General features: G+C 39.2%; 1 protein-coding gene across 1 annotated transcript in view; it reads left to right on the plus strand.

The window, feature by feature from the left end:
- RASGRP3 (RAS guanyl releasing protein 3) overlaps nucleotides 1-7,413 on the plus strand; it is an 87,570-nt gene extending 80,157 nt beyond the window's left edge. The window contains exons 16-18 of the mRNA XM_025353659.1: nucleotides 1,012-1,137; nucleotides 1,473-1,831; nucleotides 5,456-7,413. Of these exons, the coding sequence (XP_025209444.1) occupies nucleotides 1,012-1,137; nucleotides 1,473-1,831; nucleotides 5,456-5,464 (494 nt within the window). The 3' untranslated portion in view covers nucleotides 5,465-7,413. The remainder of the gene's footprint in view (nucleotides 1-1,011; nucleotides 1,138-1,472; nucleotides 1,832-5,455) is intronic.
- Nucleotides 7,414-20,302: the final 12,889 nt, after the last annotated feature.

Below are 20,302 nucleotides of genomic sequence, written 5' to 3' on the forward strand. Positions count from 1 at the left end.
ACACACACACACACACACACACAATTTTATAAAGATGAAAATATATTATACCTTTGGATTATCTCTTGTATTTTCTTAATGGCATATAAAGTGAAGAAAAAACTAATTAAAATAAATTGAACACGTCATTAAGACTTTTTGGAAACAAGATCACTTAGGGGAAAATGGGTATTGGAAATAGTTAGAAAGGTCCTCTTTGACGGTAGGAGAGAAATGATGATCTCTATTCAGTGATTCTCTGTGAAGTGTAGGACCCTCACCATAGGAAATAATTGGGAACCACCATCTGAAGTGGCCACATTTTTCTACCCCAAGTAGTAATTAACATTCTATTACCTTATCTAAAACATCCTAATGGGCAATTTCACAGACTCTACTGCATACCGTTTCAAAGCATAAGCAAATACAGAACATATTTACTGAGCATCTGCCCATCTTGTATTCTGTTTCTATACAAAGGAAGGAAGCAGAAGATGTAATCACTGGCCCTGAAAGGTTTTGGAAAATGAAGAAGAGTAAAAAAGTCCAGACAAGTGCTGAATGGAGGAACTCCTCACAATAAATGATCAGAGGCAGCAGTTGGCCTGGGAGAGGCTAGAAGCTGAGGCTTCTTGCCCTCATCCTGCCTTAGGCTCTCTTTGTGGGGATTCCATCTAAGCCTGGGAAAGACTCTCAACCCCATTTGATTTGCATTTAGTTTTGGGCAAAGGCAACTGACCTCTCAGACTGGACTCTATTTGCTCCCTAGGCACAGTTGCTCATTAGGTCCTCAATTGCATAGAGAATCAAGCTGAGCAAATGTAAGAGAACTTTCGGAACCTCAGGAAGGCAAGTGTGGACCAATGGCCCCTTTCCAGATGCTAGACACACCCCATGGGCCTGAGCTCAACTCTGAAATTCAACACAGAAACTGGGGTTGGGGAGGGGAGGGCTGAAAAATCAAGTGCCACCCTGGAAACTCAATCAACATCAGACACACTAATCATCTGCGACACCCTTGGAATTTTTCAGACTGTGGAGCCAATTGTCACAAACAGTGCAAAGACCTCCTGGTTCTGGCCTGCAGGAGATTTGCCCGGGTGCCCTCCTTGAGCAGTGGTCATGGGTCACTGCCTGGAAGCCCCTCGCTGCCCCCAGGTAATGCCCTCTGCCTTCTTTGTTGCCATGGTCTCTCTCTGCTTGCCTCCTCACACTTGGACCTCATTTAGGTTCTGGGTCTAAACCCAGTCAGTCTCTCTAAATGCTAAGGCCTTCTTTAGGGTGAGCAGCAGTGGCTAAACCCTTGAATCATCCTTGCTTCTCTCTGCTTTCCAGTCTCAGGAACATGTAGGTTGCCTACAGCTAATTGAGTTCTGTTCCTCGTCGGTTCCTCTAGGACCTTGCATGCCAGACTTGTGCTGTTTGCACTATCCTTGATGCTTTGCTATCAAGCAGTCAGATGTCAAATAATCACCATCCTCTTTCACTTCCAGCACAGGATGAGGTGTTTGAGTTCCCTGGAGTCGCTGCTGGACACAGGGATTTAGACAGCAGAGCCATCACACTGGTTACAGGCTCTTCTCGCAAGATCTCCGTGAGGCTACAGAGGGCCACCACCAGCCAGGCCACCCAGACTGAACCTGTCTGGTCAGAGGCTGGCTGGGGGGACTCAGGGTCCCACACCTTCCCTAAAATGAGATCCAAGTTCCATGACAAAGCAGCAAAGGACAAAGGCTTTGCCAAATGGGAAAATGAGAAGCCCAGGGTGCATGCTGGTGTGGATGTTGTAGACCGGGGCACGGAGTTCGAACTTGACCAGGATGAAGGAGAAGAGACCAGACAGGATGGTGAGGTAAGTGCTAGGTCAACCCACAAAGAAAACCAGAAGAAGGAGGCTGAAAGTGCTGAGATGAGCATGACAGAGGGTCTGGGGGGCAGCCTGGTAGTTCTGAAAGCAGAATGGTTGGGAATGAAGACATGTATCACTTTTAGTCTTGCCACTGGCTAGCTATGTGCCCCTGGACATATGTTTCTTCTTTCTGGATCTCAGTTTCATGATGTAAAAAATTGAACCAGATCAAGTTCTGAAACCTAGTGAAGGCTGTCATGTGTGCGTACTGAAATGATGCCCCAGAAGCCCCTGACTATATATCCAAGATACCAGTACACAATACAGATCAGCTTGGTTTTCCAAGCTAGAACCAGGGCCAGAGTCAAGAAAGGCAGTGGAAGCAAAAGCCTTTTAGATAAAGGAGAATTGGAAACTTCTGACTCTACTCAAAAGAAGCTTTTGACAGCATCATGGAAAAGGGGGTGGTAAGAATCAGAGATACACGGCCCTTGAGGATCTCTAAACCAGGCTCTGCCTCTGCGTGAGCAAAATCATGCAAAGCAAAGTAGGATGCAGATGGAATTTGCTAGAGTATGCTGACATAGAAATTGATTCAAGATGGAGTTAGATAAATTTATTAGTTAACAGTCTATAGTGTATTAAGAGAAAGGATTTGAGAAAATTGGCATCATATTCCTAACGTTTAAAGCAATGTCATGGAGGACAGCCATTGCTGCCCTGTCAAATCGTTCTCATAAACAGAATATTGGGTTAGGCAGAGATCCTACTGGATCAAGCCAGTGCTCTTTAGTCTTATGGGTGGTCCTCCACATTCCATTCTTCAGGAGACCTAAACACATCTCTCCATACATCTCTCCATGATGAGAAAAACTCCAATGACCTTTGACCAGAAATCCCCCTAGTTCCTTCCTGATTGAAGGCAGTGCATAAGGAGGCCACCCATTATCTCTGGTCATACAAAGTTTATTATAAGTTTCTGCTAAAACACTTTTTTTGTTTCTTATAACATCCTCTTTTAAAAACAGCTTTGAGATGTAATTCACATGCCATGAAACTGACCCGTTTAAAAGTATACAATTTAGTATACTTTCAGTATGCTTTTAGCATACTCACAAAGTTGTGCAACCATCACTACAATCTAATTTTAGAACATTTTCATTATTCCAAAAAGAAATCCTACACCCATGAGTAGTCACTCTCCCCCACCTCACCCCAGCCCTAGGCAGCCAACTAATTTATTTTCTGTCTCTATAGATTTGCAACACCCACTTTATTTTTAACATTTCCCCCACTGATCATCTTGGCAACTGTATCAGTCCTATCCCCCCACTTCTTTTACTGGCCTAGCACAGTTCAAGCTGGGAATATAAACGGGAATAAGAGAAAGATCATGATTTGGTGCCAACAGCTCTTAACCTGACGTCTATTTAATGACTTCAGGGGGTTCATGACAGCACTTTATACTTTATATAAAATTATACATGAACATATGCTCACTTCTGGGAAGAGGAGTCCATGCATTAAACAGATTCTCATGCGGGTATGTGATCCAAAAAAGCAAAGAATCATTGTGCAAGAAGATTTTCTGGATTCCCTGTCTAGTCACCCCGTACACCAACTCAGCCTGCAGAGGCTATTTCCATGGGTGCTGTAGCTGCCCCTGGAATCTCAGAAAAAGAACTTCTCCAGGTTGATGGCAGGATGCCTACCAGAGTGCTCAGGATGGCACCCACCTCATGGGCATCTCTGAATTCAGAGGAGAACCTGCTTTTGTTAAACAAATAGTGAAATTGGCCATGAGCTCACTACTATTGGCCTCTCACAGTTCAAGTTACTTAAACTGTGCTTCTGAGTTAGGAGAAGTTCACAGCCTGTTGGGTGTAAGACAATCACATAGGTAAGATTTCCTGATCATTAATCTCTATAAGGAAATATAAACAAGTATCTGGGCTTTTAAAAAAATTTGAATTTGTTTTCTGGAAATTGAACTTTTATATTCAAATGCTCTCTTATCCTTTCTGTGTTCTTATCTCTCTTTTTTTTTGACAGAGTCTCACTCTTTCACCCAGGCTAGAGTGCAGTGGCGCAATCTCGCCCCACTAGTTTTTGTTTTTTCAGTAGAGACAGGGTTTCACCACATTGGCCAGGCTGGTCTTGAACTCCTGACCTCAGGTATTCTACCTGCCTCATCTTCCCAAAGTGCTGGGATTACAGATGTGAGCCATTGCACCCGGCCATGTTTTTCTCTCTTAAAGCACAGGGATGATTCACTGACCCCAAGTATTTAATTTCATCTGTGCTAATTAATGAAGGAAATATGCTGTTGCATGAAATGCATATGTGTGGTATATAGTCTCAATCCCATAGAAATCAGTAACAAATGAGATGTTTGCCCTGTTTAGGGAATAAGCAAGAAGGAAAAAAAAAAATGACAAAATTATACCCAGGGGTTGAATATGTAGACAAAGGAGTTTTTAAATTTAAGATTTTTTTTTTTTTTTCTGCCAGGCGAGACCAATAAATGGCATTTGGAGCACTGACCTACACATTTATTATTTAGTATCAGATGATGTTTGTGAGTCCTGTAGTTAAAAACTGTAGAACGCAGAAAAGGTACTTGTGTTTGTAATCCGTGTATTTCCTCCAACAGAGTTCTAGGATTTATACCCATTTTAAAATATAAGGGTATGAACATTTTCTGTGGCAGTGTACCTCATCTCACCAATGACCACAGAGCCCCTGCATGTCAGAACAGGTCAAGATTACTCTCTTGGCAGTAAGAATACATGCATTTCCTTTAAACTTCTTTTATTTTCCTTTATCTTCTACTAAATTAAATTTAGTCAACAAATATTTATCATAAAAGCGTTGGGAAATGCTGACTAAATAAAATGGAATATGTTTGTGAATATATGTCATATACATATATAGTCATACATATGTACATATACATATGTAGATTGATAGGTTTTCTTAGTGCCCTTATGCACAATTTACACTGTGGATTTCTAAAAGGGAAACCTTTTAACAAGAATCATTTTGAGGAACTAATGATTTGTGGTATACCCTTTAAGCCTTTAAGGTCAACATCCTAGTTGGACTCCATATAGGAGTCTTCAAGAGTTCATGTGCTGGGTGAACTACGTGATCTCTCTCTCGCTCTCTCTCTTTTTTTTTTTTTTCTGAGACAAGCTCTCACTGTCCCTTAGGTAGGACTGTAGTGGTGCAGTCATAGCTCACCACAGCCTCGAACTCCTGGGCTCAAGCGATCCTCCCATCTCAGCCTCCTAAGTAGCTGGGCCAGCAGGCATATGCCACCACACCCAGCTGGTTTTTATTCATTTTTTGTAGAGACGGGGTCTTGCTATATTTACCAGGCTGGTCTTGAACTCCTGGTCTCAAGTGATCCTCCCACCTTAGCCTCCCAAAGTGCTGGGATTATAGGTGTGAGCCACTGCACCCGGCTACCTATGTGATCTCCTAATTCCCACTAAATCCTGAGACTATGAGGTACTGATCATTTCAGATATTCCCTCAAATTCATCTGAAAAACTGCTTTCTAGGAACATTCTTACTTTGTTACATGAGATCCAGCCATGCAATAGGTTCCAATTTGTGTTTCAGGATGGCTGACTTCAGGCTGCGGAAACTGAAGGCAATAATGTGGGCTTTCGGAAGGGCAAGATGAGACACTCTGAAGAAAGCGGTGACTCTCAGGAAGTTATCTGGAAAGATACCTGGATGTTCACTGCCTTGGGACACTGTGGGATCTCCATGTTTGGACTATGGGACAGAGAATTGACCCTAACTATGAACTATTTATTTCCTGCTCCCCTACCCCTAGTTAAGTGCCACAAAGACTGTGTTATGTAGTCAGTACTTTTTTCATGTATCTTTCTCTAGAGCCATTTATATACGGGTGAAACGAAAGCTTTTTTGCATGTACGTGATACTCATTCTGTAAACTCAGACTTCGCTTTTTTTGTGAGAATATCCTTTCAATACTTTTATAAACTTTTGTGTGTGCTGTGGCGGGGAACAGTTAACAAGGAGATGATTTAGAGGATTTTTTTTTTTTTTTTGGTCTGCCTTTTGGATGGGACCAGGACTTAACATTTTCCTGAGGACAAGGAAGCTCTTCAGACACTGGAATGCAGTGATTCTTCTAATGATGGTCAACTGCAAGAGGAGCTATTTACATTGTTCCTACCATACAGTTGCTATGATATGTAACAAGTCACACATGTATATATTACACAAGTCTTACCAATTCTGCATCACTAGGAAGCTATGGCATGGTCGTGAAAACTCTCCTAATACTTACAATAGCCATGGAAGAAAATTATGCTTGTCCCTTCTGACTGGGTGAAGCCATCTTTCTTAAGATTCCTGAAGTAGAAATAGCAATTAAGAAATAAATTCAAGTTTTGAAGGTTAACATTTAGCAGAAAAACAAACCATTGAATCAGCTACTAGGTGATATGCAAAACAACCATCAATTTTTTAAAACTCAAGAATTTCATGAAAAAACAAACAAACAAAAAAACCTTTCGGTTGTAAAAGAAAACCCTTGTTCTCTTCCTAAGAAACGGCCTTCCACAATTAAAGAATATTCATAGAAAGAAAATAATCACAAACCATATTTGATTAACATTTCATTTAAGCTTTTAAAATATCAATCTTTTAAGTAGCTCCCATTTACCCAAAATAACTAGTTATGGTTCTATTTCTTCCATGATTAGAGGAGAGAGAGCTTGATTCAAGATACTGAAAAATAGAGATGGGACTGAGCCTGTGAATGACAGGAATAATCTGTTACCAGGTGACTAGTCGGAAACTACCCCACAGAGGTGCACTGGTCTGCATTTGGGGGCTAAAGTGTATATATTCCATTTAAAATGGAATTTGTTTGTATTTGGGGCAGTCTACAGTAAAGCCTTTCTCCTTTCTTTTCTCCACTGAGGACAGTTCTGCTCAGCAAAATTGTTGAGTACCTGTTCCAGCCAGGTCCCATGCTATATGCACAAAGTTAAGAAAAACTTGGTCTTGGCCCTTGAGAGCTGACAGCCCATGGGCATTAAGGCAAAGTGGTTCCAGTGATTTAAAATATGGTTCCAAATATGCTAAAACCAACTTGTGCCAACCAGATTTACAGATTGGAAATACTGCAGATGAAGTGAAGTTATCAGTTAAGGGAGCTGTGATTAAGCTGGATAATAAGAGAACACACCACCTGTAAGCACTCAGAAGGCAGTCATCCCTAGATGTTGGTTTCATGTATATTACACTATCTACTACTACCCATAAATGCAGTAATATGCATGTTAACAACATTAAAAACAGAAAACAGCAATCTAAGTACAGGAAAGCTTTTTTGTGTGTTTAAAAAAATGGAAGAAAATTCAGGAAGAAACGTGTTAATAAACATTGTACTGTTCTTTTGCTTCTCAAAGGAATTATTCACTTGCCACTTTGGTTATTTTTGAGTTTTCATACATAGGAAGTTTTATACTGTCAGCCTTCCTATGACAAAGATATTAAATGTAACGAGTAAAAAATAAAAAAGAACAAATAACTATGTATATACATATATAAATTACATATGTGCCTGTATAGTGTGTGTGTATATACACAGTAAGTCCTCATTTGTCCATAGATTCTTGGAAACTGCTACTTTAACAACTTGAAGTTGGTCTTGAAACAACTATAACAAGACCAACTTTTTTTCTCATCAACGTTGTAATGAAAGGAAATTGAATGAAATCACCTTGTGGAGGACCAGTCTGAACACTTCATTTGACTTAAAGTTGCTGTTCCCAAGAACCTACAGACCATGTTAAGTGAGGACTTACTGTATACACGCACACGCGCACACTCATACACACACCCCTACCTATTAATACTTTGCTGAAGAATAATTTAAGTCTATGACAAAACTGCCTTATAATTTTGATTATATCATTTACTGACAACCAATGACTCTGATGTTTCCAATCTATCAATTTCCCATAATCAGCAAAATAAACAAAATAGGCAAATCCATGATGGGGCAAAAAGAACAATCACAATTGACTCCTCCAGACCTTAATTTTGTAGGTTTGATGATCACTGTCACCCAGAAAATTGAAAGAAAAAACAAAAGCAAACTCTTAACAATGAAAATGACGTATGAGGGCAGGATTCATTAAATGTTTTAATTGCATCTTCATTGGAGCATCTGCAAATTGACTGATGCTTTCTCAGATCTGCCTAAACCAGAGAAGCCATGATTGGTTATTTGAACCCTTATGTTGAGTGGATATCCTCTGAAGCAATAACGTCCCCAGATTTTCATGGTAAGTCTGTACAATGGACAGAGGAGTTTGCAATTTAAAAATGAAGGCAGGACTTCTACAGAAGAGCATGTCAAACTGTTATCGATGGTAGGAAACTTAATTATTCCTAAGATAAATATCTTAATTTTGCCAAAATATATAAAGCTCTAGAATGACTGAGGAAATCAATTCAGTGAAACTGCACCACAAAAGTGTACCTTTAGCACGCAATTCCCAACCAGATTGAAATCTCATCTTGGCTGCTTATAGTCATGGAATCCTGGGCAAGTCAGGTACATCTATTTGAGCCTCAATTTCTTCATTTGAAAAAGAGAGATTTCACCACCCTCTTCAACTACCTCATAGAGTTTTGGTAAAGATCAGGTCAGATAATATATGTAAAAGTATTTGTAAAGACCTTATGTTGTTATTATTTTGCAATTAAGCAGGATTCTTCTCTAAAATTGTTTTAAGAGCCCAGATTTTCTGTATATTATATGGCTGTGTATTTGGAGGCTCTAAACTCAATATTTAACTAAATTTTCTGTTTATAAAAAAGATTTCAGATGGCTCACGCCTATAATCCCAGCACTTTAGGAGGCCGACGTGGGTGGATCATAAGGTCAGGAGATCAAAACCATCCTGGTTAACATGGTGAAACCCCGTCTCTACTAAAAATACTAAAAAAAAAAAAAAAAAAAAAATTAGCCAAACGTGGTGGTGCGCACCTGTAGTCCCAGCTATTTGAGAGGCTGAGGCAGGAGAGTGGCATGAACCTGGGAGGCAGAGCTTGCCGTGAGCTGAGCAGAGATGGTGCCACTGCACTCCAGTCTGGGCGAAAGAGCAAGACTCTGTCTAAAAACAAAAAAAAAAAGATTTAAACAGAAGTATTAATGAAAATAGTCAAAAGAGATTTTCTTATTTCTGGCACTATGTGTGTGTAGGATTAGTTCTGGTTTGATTGCAATACTGACTAGTCTTGTCCTCTTTGAAAACAGACCAGCAAGATTAAGAAACCAAATGGGTAAAATGTAAATGAAGTTAGAGAAAAATCCATATATTGGGTATATGTAAATGGGATACAACACAAATATATTTAAAAGGCTGGCTCGTAAAAGAGTTTATTAGTTTACTACAGGGAGACAGGAGGAAAACAAACACTACTTTTTAAAATAAAAAGCATTTACTTGATAACTGGAATGTATTTTACAGCTATTGAAGGTGGGTAAGTATAGGAAACTACTTGGCATTTTAAGCCTTCATCAGGAAATGGCTTCCTCCTGGCTGCATCCAAAACGTGCTGGCCTAAGTCTAGAGAGCACTCAGACCTCAAACAAAAATGATTATCTTGTGTCTTAAAAATGTTACTAGCATATCATGTTGGAATTCATGCCCATTCAGAATCTAAGTGACACGCAGTTTATCCACAGGAGCATAAAGGAAGAATTACTTGGAGCATTCTACAAGGCAACTGGCCTGAACACCTCAAAAATAAAATATCATGAACAGATAAAGGAGGGAAAGGGCAATTTTGGGTCAAAAAAGATTGAATGAAACACAATAGTAAAATGCGATGTTATAAACCTTGATTGGATTCTGGGTCAAATACTGAAGAAAGCAGTGGCTCACGCCTATAGTCCCAGTGCTTTGGAAGGCTGAGGCAGGAAGACTGCTTAAACACAGGAGTTCGAGGCTGCAACGAGCTATGACTGTGCCACTGCACTCCAGCCTGGGCAACAGAGCGAGACACTGGATTAAAAAAAATAATAAAAGAAAAAAGTAAAGCAGGCATTTGCGGGGGCAACTGGAAAGATTTAAATATGGAGTATAGGCCGAGTGCAGTGCCTCATGCCTGTAATCCCAGCACTTTGGGAGGCTGAGGTAGGCAGATCACTTGAGGTCAGGAGTTCGAGACCAGCCTGGCCAACATGATGAAACCCCTAAAAAAATGCAAAAAATACAAAAATTAGCCAGGCGTGGTAGTGCACGACTGTAATCCCAACTACTTGGGAGGCTGAGGCAGGAGAATAGCTTGAACCAGGGAGGTGGAGGCTGCAGTGAGCCAAGATCACATCACTGCACTCCAGCCTGGGTGACAGAGTGAGACTCTGTCTCAAAATAAATACATAAATAAATAAATAAACAAATAAGGAGTATATATTAATTGAACTATTGTATGAATGTTAACTCACTTCAGTGTGGTAACAATTTTATGGTTATGTAGGAGAATCTCTCTTTTTAGGAGTAGTAGTTAGGGATAGAGTATCAATATTTGCAACTTTCAAAGGGTCAAAATTTTTTAAAAGTTTCTATTTGTGCAGAAAGATAAAAAGAAATGTGAGAAAATACCAAAATGTTGACTCTAGGTAAAGGGTACATAGAAGTTCATTGTACTATTTTTTAAACTTTTATAAAGGTTTGTGATTTTTTAAAAAGTTGGAGGAAAATAAATCATTATTCCTTCTCTTACCGGAAATCATTTTAAAAAGCATCAATGAGAATAAAAACAAAAAACAGTTTCAATTTGCAGAAAAAGCTGGTGAGAACTGAAATTCTGGCCCAACAAAGGAAAGATGGTCAAGAGCATCAGAGACTTGCAGGACGGAGGGACTTGCGGGAAGGAGGACAAGGACTGACATCGCTCTGGGAGAGAAGGATTCAGTAGCTGCAAGTATTTAAAACATACACACAAGGCCGGGTGCGGTGGCTCACCTATGTAATTGCAGCACTTTGGGAGGCCGAGGTGGATCACTTGAGGCCAGGAGTTCAAGACCAGCCTGGTTAACATGGTGAAACTAAAAATACAAAAATTAGCTAGGCATGGCAGTGCGCACCTGAAATCCCAGCTACTCAGGAGGCTGAGGCAGGAGAATTGCTTGAACCCGGGAGGCGGAGGTCGCAAGTAAGCAAAGATCATGCCACTGCACTTCAGCCTGGAGTGAGATTCCGCCTCAACACACACACACACACACACACACACACACACACACACCAGGCGGCAGCAAATATCCCGCTCAGAGAGAAGAGGCACACACTGAAGTGCAAATCCTCAATCCTTGTTTACAACAGAAGAAACAAGGACATGTTAGCCGGTGGCAGGAGCTTCCCGGGCCTGTTTGGTTCGGAGAAGCGGGAGAGCCAGGGCACACTGACAAGCAGTATTTGCTGGAAGCAATCTGCCTCTGTGACAGCAGAATGCCAGAGGATCTTTATGATGAAAAAACCAGAAAATCCCATAGTTGCCAGTGCCCAGCAAGATGTTAAGACTAACTGAACTCACACTCACAACCTAGGATCGTAAGAGAAATTTGACTGGGCCTGAACACTACCCTGGTTCCTTCCCTAGAGGAACTTCCCACAGATTTTGAATAAAAGCTCAAAATTAAAACAGAGGTAAAACCAAAACCAAGGGAATATGAGAAGATAAAAAGAGGACAGTTAGACAGATGTCAGAGAACTCACCAGAAAACAAAATTGCTACAAAGCATATGAAAATTGTTTCTCCAAGAATTAAAGCTACTTAATGAATTCCTGCTTCACAGAAATCATGGTAATAATAAATGCTTATTGTTTTACGTTACTAGGTATTAGGGTATTTTGCTACACAGTACACATGAATATAATATCCTACAAGGCAATTAAACCATAATCTTTGAGGTTATCTTCTCTACTAGACAGAAATAATTTACACCTCTACCTGATAAAAATCTGTTGCATCTTAACCATTTTCTGGAAGTTAGAAACTGAGACCTAATCCTCAGTAAACAGTAAATGAAACAAAATTACATTCCCCTAAAGAAGGTTCCTATATCTCTGTACTATTGACATTTGGGGACACAGAATTCTTTTTTGGGAAGTGGGAAGGGGGCTGTCCCTTGCACTGTAGAGTATTTAACAGCATCCCTGGCCTCTGCCTTCTGGATACCATTAGCACTTCCTTTATAACTAAAAACGTCTTTAGACATTTCCAAATGTCCCCTAGGTGACAAAATTGCTCCTGGCTGAGAACCACTGTCCCTGCATCGGAGTCACCTGAAGGTTTGTTAAAGCACAGATTGCTGGGCCTCATTCACAGTTTCTGATTCTGTTGGTCTAGGAACAGGGCCTGAGAACTTGCATTTCTAAGCTCCCAGGTGATGCTGGCGTGGCTAATGCTAGTTGGGTACCGAACTTGAGAACTGCTTCTAGAAAGTCAGATGGCTCTCAGGCAGGTTTGTTAGACACTGCTGCAGACTGACACCCAAAGGACATACAGCCATCTTCTGCCTCATTTCCAGATTTTAGATCACTTTTTTTTTTCTGCAATCCTTTCTAAAGAGGAGTGTAAGGTGAAGGCAATGCTACATAAAGGTCCACATTACAGCAAAATTTTAAGTCTTTCTAAATATTAGCGTAAATGCAAAAACCAAAGCAAAGAGACCCTATATGAAAGATGTTTAAAAGTTATAAAAATAGAAAACAGAACTTAATATAACAGAACTAAGCTCAAACATCTGTTATATAAATATAAATGGGCTAAACTCATTTTTTTTAAAGGGTACTCAAACTGATAATACCACCACCAAAAAACCCCAATTCTATGCTGTGCACAACAGACCTGCCATAAAGTGATGCAGATGGTTGAAAACTTTTTAAAATGGGTAAATATACACCAAACAAATACAAGCAGAAAGAAAACACTGATCATAAATATAGTATCACACAAAATTAAGGCAAAAGGCACAAAAAAAGGCTGGTGTGGTGGCTCACGCCTGTAATCCCAGCACTTTGGGAGGCCAAGGCAGGTGGATCACCTGAGGTCGGGAGTTCGAGACCAGCCTGACCAACATGGAGAAACCCTGTCTCTACTAAAAATACAAAATTAGCCAGGCGAGGTGGTGCATGCCTGTAATCCCAGATACTGGGGAGGCTGAGGCAGGAGAATCGCTTGAACCCGGGAGGTGGAGGTTGCAGTGAGCTGAGATCGCGCCATTGCACTCCAGCCTGAGCAACAAGAGTGAAACTCTGTCTCAAAAAAGAAAAAAAAAAGGCACGGAAAGACAGAAAGAGACAAAAGTAGGCCCATTTTAATGTTAAAGGATACAGATCACAATCAAAATATAATTATGAATATTTTTGTACCAAATTATAGAGCATCATCATTTATAGAACAAAAAGAATAGATTCAAAGATACACAGAAATGTATTAGTGGTATAGAATATTTATTATCATCTAACTCAGCTCATGATATAACCAAGTACAAAGTACACAAAAAATAAGGCGCTTAGACCTGTGCCACTCAACACAGTAGCTGCTGGTTACATGTGGCTAATGAGCAGTTGAAATGTGGCTAGTCCAAATTGACAGGTGCTGTAAGTACAAAATATGCCAGATATCAAATACTTAGTACAAAACAAAGAAGGTGAATATGTTGTTAATAATTTTTTCTATTGATACAGGTAATAATAATGGTTTTGATATAATGGGTTAAATAAAATTTCACTTTTAAAAAACTTCCTTAACATTATGGCTACTTTAAACTTGAAATTGAATGTGTGGCCTGTATTATATTTCAATTGGACAGTGCTCCTGCTCTAGAACTAATTAAAAAGGCAGATCTAAATACTTATAACAATGAACACATATATAGTATTTATTTCATTCCAGACACTGTTCAAAATATTTTGCACATATCAATGCGTTGAGTCCTCTCAGCACCCTAAGAGGTAGATGCTATTATTATAGCCATTAGCCATTTTATGAACGAAGAAACTGAGGCACAGAGAAACGAAGTAATTTGCATAAGATCACAGTAGTGAATCTGACATTTGGTTCTCATCAATCTGGCTCCAGAGTCTGTACTCTAAACCATGATGCTACAATTGATAAATGTACATATTGAACTCTGTCCTTTGAAAACAGAGATACATCTCCTGTTCCATCTTCTCCAATGAGATAGCCACAAAAATTGACCACAGATTAGGCCACAAGATAAATATCAAGTTTCAATACTGGGAAATAATACAGAGGAAATTATGCTATAATGCTATAAAATTAGAACTTGATAGCAAAACCAGAAAAATGAAGTAGCTAAAGTTCAGAAATGAAAACAAAACAACACAAAACCTACCTCTTCCAAAGAGCTCTTGAATAAGAGAGGAAATCAAAGACTAGCAAATGATCATGAAAATACAGATCAGAATAACTACAAGATTCAGCCTCAGCACTACTCAGAGAAAAAGTTTCAGTCTTAAATACGTTCATAGACAAGAAAGAGTACAAATAAATGGCTAAACTTCTCAAATCCAAGGCAAAAAATAAAAACCAAAAATGAATAATTTTCTAGGAAAATATAATTTACAAAAACTGATCTAAGAATTAAAAAAAAAAAAGTAAAGTTGTTGAAGAGCTACTGTCCAAAATTATCATCGGGCTTAGAAAATTTTTATCAAACTTTTAAAGTGTAGATAATTTCAGTGTAACTTACATTGTTTTAAAACACAAACAAAAAACTTCTAGAAGCTTTTAAATGAAGGGAATATAATATTATTCTGCAATAGGACTGTTTGTGAAAAAACAAATAAAAAATAAAACAACAGTAACAACAAAAAGAAAATATAACATTGATACCAAAACCCAGTAAGAGTTGTCCAAATTAAGAGAACTGGAAAAATCCCATTTCTGAATATCAAGGTAAACCAGAATGCTGTAAATACAGTAAAAATATGAAAATTATTAGTAGAAATTCAAGAATGGCTCAATATTCATATATTTATTAATATAAGTATGCTAATAATATATAAAGAATAAAACTATATGATCATGATAATAAATGCTAAATAAATGTTTGACAGAATACAACATATATTTTGATTTAAAATTTCTTAACAGTCAAAATAAAAATTTCTAAATATGATTAAAATATATCTATTTCAATCCCAAAATCATCATGATCCATTACAAATTTTTTTTTTTTTTTTTTTTCAGACAGGGTGTCGTTTTGTTGCCCAGGCTGGAGTGCAGTGGCATGATCTCAGCTGACTACAACCTCTGTCTCCTGGGCTCAAGCGATCCTTCCACCTCAGTTTCCTGAGTAACTGAGACTACAGGTGCCCGCTACCATGCCCCAGCTAATTTTTCTATCTTTTTTGGTAGAGACAAGGTTTTGCCATGTTGCCCAGGCTGGTCTCTTAACTCCTGGGCTCCGCCTGCCTGGGCCTCCCAAAGTGCTGGCATTACAGGTGTGAGCCACCATGCCCCGCCCCAGATTCTTAATGAAGGAATAATGCAAGCATTTATAGTAAGAACTTATCTAAGATAACAAGGCTTGTCATCACGATTATCTAACATTGCTTTTGAGGTACTAGATACTACAAATAAATAAACAAGAAAATAGATGTATATTTAAAAGTAGGCAAAATTGTTACTGTAATATAATCCTATACCTAGAAACCCAAGAAAATCAACTGAAAACTTACTACAAACAGTAAGAAAGATCAACAAGGTAGCTGTGCATTAAATTAATAGACAAATAGTTTTCATAATGTAGACAGCAATCAGTTAGAAAACATAAATAAAAGACCAGTGACGAAAATAGATAAAATATCAAGGAATAAACTTAAGAAACAAGCAAGCCATATGAAGAAAATTTTAAAATGTTCATGAGAGACACAAAAGAAGACTGAAAGGAATGGAAAGGTATCAAGTTCTTATGAAGAAATCATCATGAAGATTTCAGTTCTCTTCAAGTTAACCTTTGAATTTAATACTGTGATTCTCCAAAAACACTAAGAAGATTTTGTTTTTGGAATTACCAAATTGATTTTAAAATGTATGGAGAAAAATCAAACAAAAATAGCTAGGAAATATCTGAACAAGAGTAATGAATATTAATTAGCCCTGCCAGATATTAAAACATAAAGTCTCAACCAGTAAAATAATGTATTACAGATGCCTGCATAGAGAGAATAGCAAGTCCAGAAACAGAAGCAGCAATATAGTAATTAAACGTATGGGCTAAAGTGGGCATCTCATAACATTTCAGAAAACATTATTACTCAATGAATGATTTGAGGCAACTGGGTAGCAATCTTAAAATAAATTTGAATTTGTACCTCAAAACTTACACCATGATAATTCCAAATGAATGGGTGATTTAAATGGAAAGGAACAGAACCATAGAAATGAACAGTATGAAAATTATTTTTAATTACTATCTTGGACAGGGGAAGCCTTTCTAAGTGTGACACAGTTCCCAGAAGCCATAGGAAAAAAGATTGACAAAAATCTGTGACATAAAAAGTCTGATTGGTTTATTATACCAAAAGTTAAGGGAAAAGTAGACAAAAAATACTTTAAAACATTTTCAAATCCTATCACTAACACAGCGCTAACTTACCTAATATATAAAGAGCTACAAATTCATAAGAAATCTAATGTCCTGGTTTCAAATAAAATGAGCAAAAGAATTAAATGGACAATCCACACCAAAAGAAATCCAAGGGATTCATAAAACCACATCACATCCCTCACAAAGAAGAAATGCAACTTAAAACTACACTGTGGGCTGGTAGCGGTGGCTCACGCCTATAATCCTAACACTTTGGGAGGCCGAGGTGGGCAGATGGCTTGAGTCCAGGAGTTCAAGACCAGGCTGGGCAGCAGGCTGATGGCAAAACTCCATCTCTACCAAAAATACAAAATTAGCCAAGCGTGGTGGCGCACAGCTACTTGGGAAGCTGAGGCAGCAGGATCACCTGAGCCAGGGAAAGTCGAGGCTGCAGTGAGCCCTGATCACGCCACTGCACTCCAGCCTGGTGACAGAGTGAGACTGTTTCAAAACAAACAAAACAACAACACTACACTGTGATAACAGTTTCAGTCATCAAACTAAAAAAATGTGAATACCTTCTGGGCACAAGTGCGAGAGACATTCTATTCATACATCACCACTGGGAATACAAATTTGTATATCCTTAATGGAGACCATTTTGGCCTTCCATAAAGATTAGGAACATTCTTTCTTTTTGACTTAGTACATATATGAGAATTTATCCTAAAGAAAATGAGAATGACAATAACAATAGTAGTAATAGCAGTAACTAATAGCTACAGCATATGTCAGCCACTGTTCTAAGCAGTTTACACAGGCCGTGTCACCAAATCTCTGCACTAATCTTAAAGTTCTTACTGATGAGGAAACTGAAGCAGAGAAGTTAAGTAGCAGGCCCAGAGACACACACCTCATAAGTAGAGCCAGGGTTCAAACCCCAGCACTCTGTGTCCAGAATCCATGCTTTTATTTGTGATCTCTCAAGCTACACTTGGACATAAGAGAAATTAAAAGTAAACAAGAGTTTTCACAAGGGTATTGTTCAGGATTGGAAATAACTGGAAATAATCAAAAATCTACCAATAAAGACCTAGTTAGTTATATCCATACAGTGTAATACCATTCAGATGTTTTAAACAAAGAAGAAACTCTATATAAATTGATAGGAAGTCTCCAAGATAAATTTTTTAAAACAACCAAGCTTCAAAACATTATGTATTATATGTCATCATCAGTATACAAATGAGGGAAATAATGAATATATCTATTCCCTTTATATGTTTAAAATATCTCTGAGAGAGGACAATACCACATACCTAATAAACTATTGTGTTTGGGAGGGGAACTGTGTGGCTGAGGGGCAAAAGTGAGAAGAGGAGCTCATTGAATAACTTTTTTTTCATTTTGAATTCTGGACTATGAATAACCTATTTAAAAATTAAATAATAATATGGCTGAGTCTGGTGGCTCACCCCTGTAATCCCAGCACTGTAATCCCAGCTACTCAGGAGACTGAGGCACAAGAATCACTTGAACCTGAGAGGTGGAGGCTGCAGTGTGCCAGAGTCACACCAGTGCACTCCAGCCTGGGCAACAAGAATGAAATTCCATCTCAGAAAAAATTAAAGAATAATATTAATAATAATAGTAACAGAATGATATGGATCCTCCTTAGGGTCTATGTCACAGAGGAACAAAGGGTTGCAGGCAAGGTAACAATGACAAATGTGAGGACCGACTGCAGCAGAATGGGCACCTATCCTTTTGATAATCACTTAATGAAATAGAAAAATCCAGAACTAGTTATTAGAAGAACTGAGACAAGAATATTTTAAAAACTCCTAATACAATCCTCTTTCCATCACTCTTATTTTTCCCGTAGCTAAAATGACTTCGAAGGTGGTGTTCCATCACAGAAAATGGTAGAGGTTATAGTCTGAAAAAGAAGGTTGATCCGGTATACCATATTCAGAGAAACCCCTCTCTGGTCTGGGAGAGTGCATTATGATGAAGTATCCCTCAGATACACATAAAGGCATTTACCAAATTAGTGGTCTTTAAGCCCTTGTGTTTACCTGATCGTTTTAAAGTTTATATACAAGGCTGGGCCCGGTGGCTCACGCCTGTAATCCCAGCACTTTGGGAGGCCGAGGCGGGTGGATCACGAGGTCAGGAGATCGGGACCACGGTGAAACCCCGTCTCTACTAAAAATACAAAAAGTTAGCCGGGCGTGGTGGCGGGCGCCTGTAGTCCCAGCTACTCGGGAGGCTGAGGCAGGAGAATGGCGTGAACCCGGGAGGCGGAGCTTGCAGTGAGCGAGATCCGGCCACTGCACTCCAGCCTGGGCAACAAAGCGAGACTCTGTCTCAAAAAAAATTTTATATACAAAATGTTTCATCATAAATTTAAATAAGTTTATTGTTTGCTATAAGATGAAATGAGCATTGACGGTGATTGGAATAAATACTTCATGACATGATTTGATAGCATAGGTTTTAAGTAGGTTATTGCATAGAGATCTCTAAATGTGAAAGAAATCATGTATCAGTTTATCTATTTTATCTAGTGTATCTTAATAGATTTTGTTTTCATAAAACATTCTAGTTATATTGAAAACAACCCACATAACTAACCTATATTGTTTTAGTCAGTCTGAATTCAGAATATCCCCAGACAGGTCAATTTGATCCTTAAGGGAAATACATACAGTACAAAAGTATTTAAAGGGTTAGAATGCCTTCTTTATGTAAACTGGGAAAAGTTATTTTCTCAGCTAGTTTTGGGAAAAAGTAACCATGAAAGATGATCTAGAAACCGATTCCCTTGCTTACATTTACTTGACTTAGCAGCATTATCTCTTGCAGTGACTTCATGCACTATTCCTTATTCCATTTTGGAAAACACTATGCTAAATCATAGGCATCATTCCACTTTCTTATTGTTTTTATTTTTTATTTTTCTGAGACGGAGTCTCACTGTTACCCAGGCTGGAGTGCAGTGGACTAATCTTGGCTCACTGCAACCTCCCCCTCCTGGGTTCAAGTGATTCTCCTGCCTCGGCCTCCCAAAGAGCTGTGATTACAGGTGTGCACCAACACACCTGGCTAATTTTTGTATTTCTAGTAGAGATGGGGTTTTGCCATGTTGCTCAGGCTGGTCTCGAACTCCTACCTCAGGTGATTCGCCTGCCTTGGCCTCCCAAAAAGTGCTGGGATTACAGGTGAGCCACCACTCCCAGCCGTGTTTTCAGTTTTTAGAGGTCAGTTCTCATTGTCGCCCAGGCTGGAGTGCAGTGGCACAATCATAGCTCACTTCAGCCTCAAACTCCTGGGCCTAAGTGATCTTCCTGCCTTAGCCTCCCAAGTAGCCGGGGGTTACAGGCATGTGCCACCATGCCTGGCTAATTTAAAAAATAATAATTTTTTTTTTTTTTTGGTAGAGATGGGGTCTTGCTATGTTGCCTGGGCTGGTCTTGAACTTCTGCCCTAAAGTGATCCTCCAACCTTGCCCTCTCAAAAGTGCGGGGATTACAGGTGTGACCCACTGCGCCCAGCCTATTTTGTTTTTGATGGGAAAATAAAAGCATGACCAATGAGAGGGAATGTTCTGAAGGGACATAAAAAGGATTCTGTGGCCAGTGTGGTGGCTCACACCTATAATCCCAGCACTTTGGGAGGCCGAGGTGGGTGGATCACGAGGTCAGGAGATTGAGAGCATCCTGGCTAACACAGTGAAAACCCGTCTCTACTAAAAACACAAAAAATTAGCCAGCGTGGTGGCATGTGCTTGTAGTCCCAGCTACTCAGGAGGCTGAGGCAGGAGAATCACTTGAACCCGGGAGGCG

This window comes from Theropithecus gelada, chromosome 13 (genome assembly GCF_003255815.1).
Source record: "Theropithecus gelada isolate Dixy chromosome 13, Tgel_1.0, whole genome shotgun sequence".
NCBI classification, from domain to species: Eukaryota; Metazoa; Chordata; class Mammalia; order Primates; family Cercopithecidae; genus Theropithecus; species Theropithecus gelada.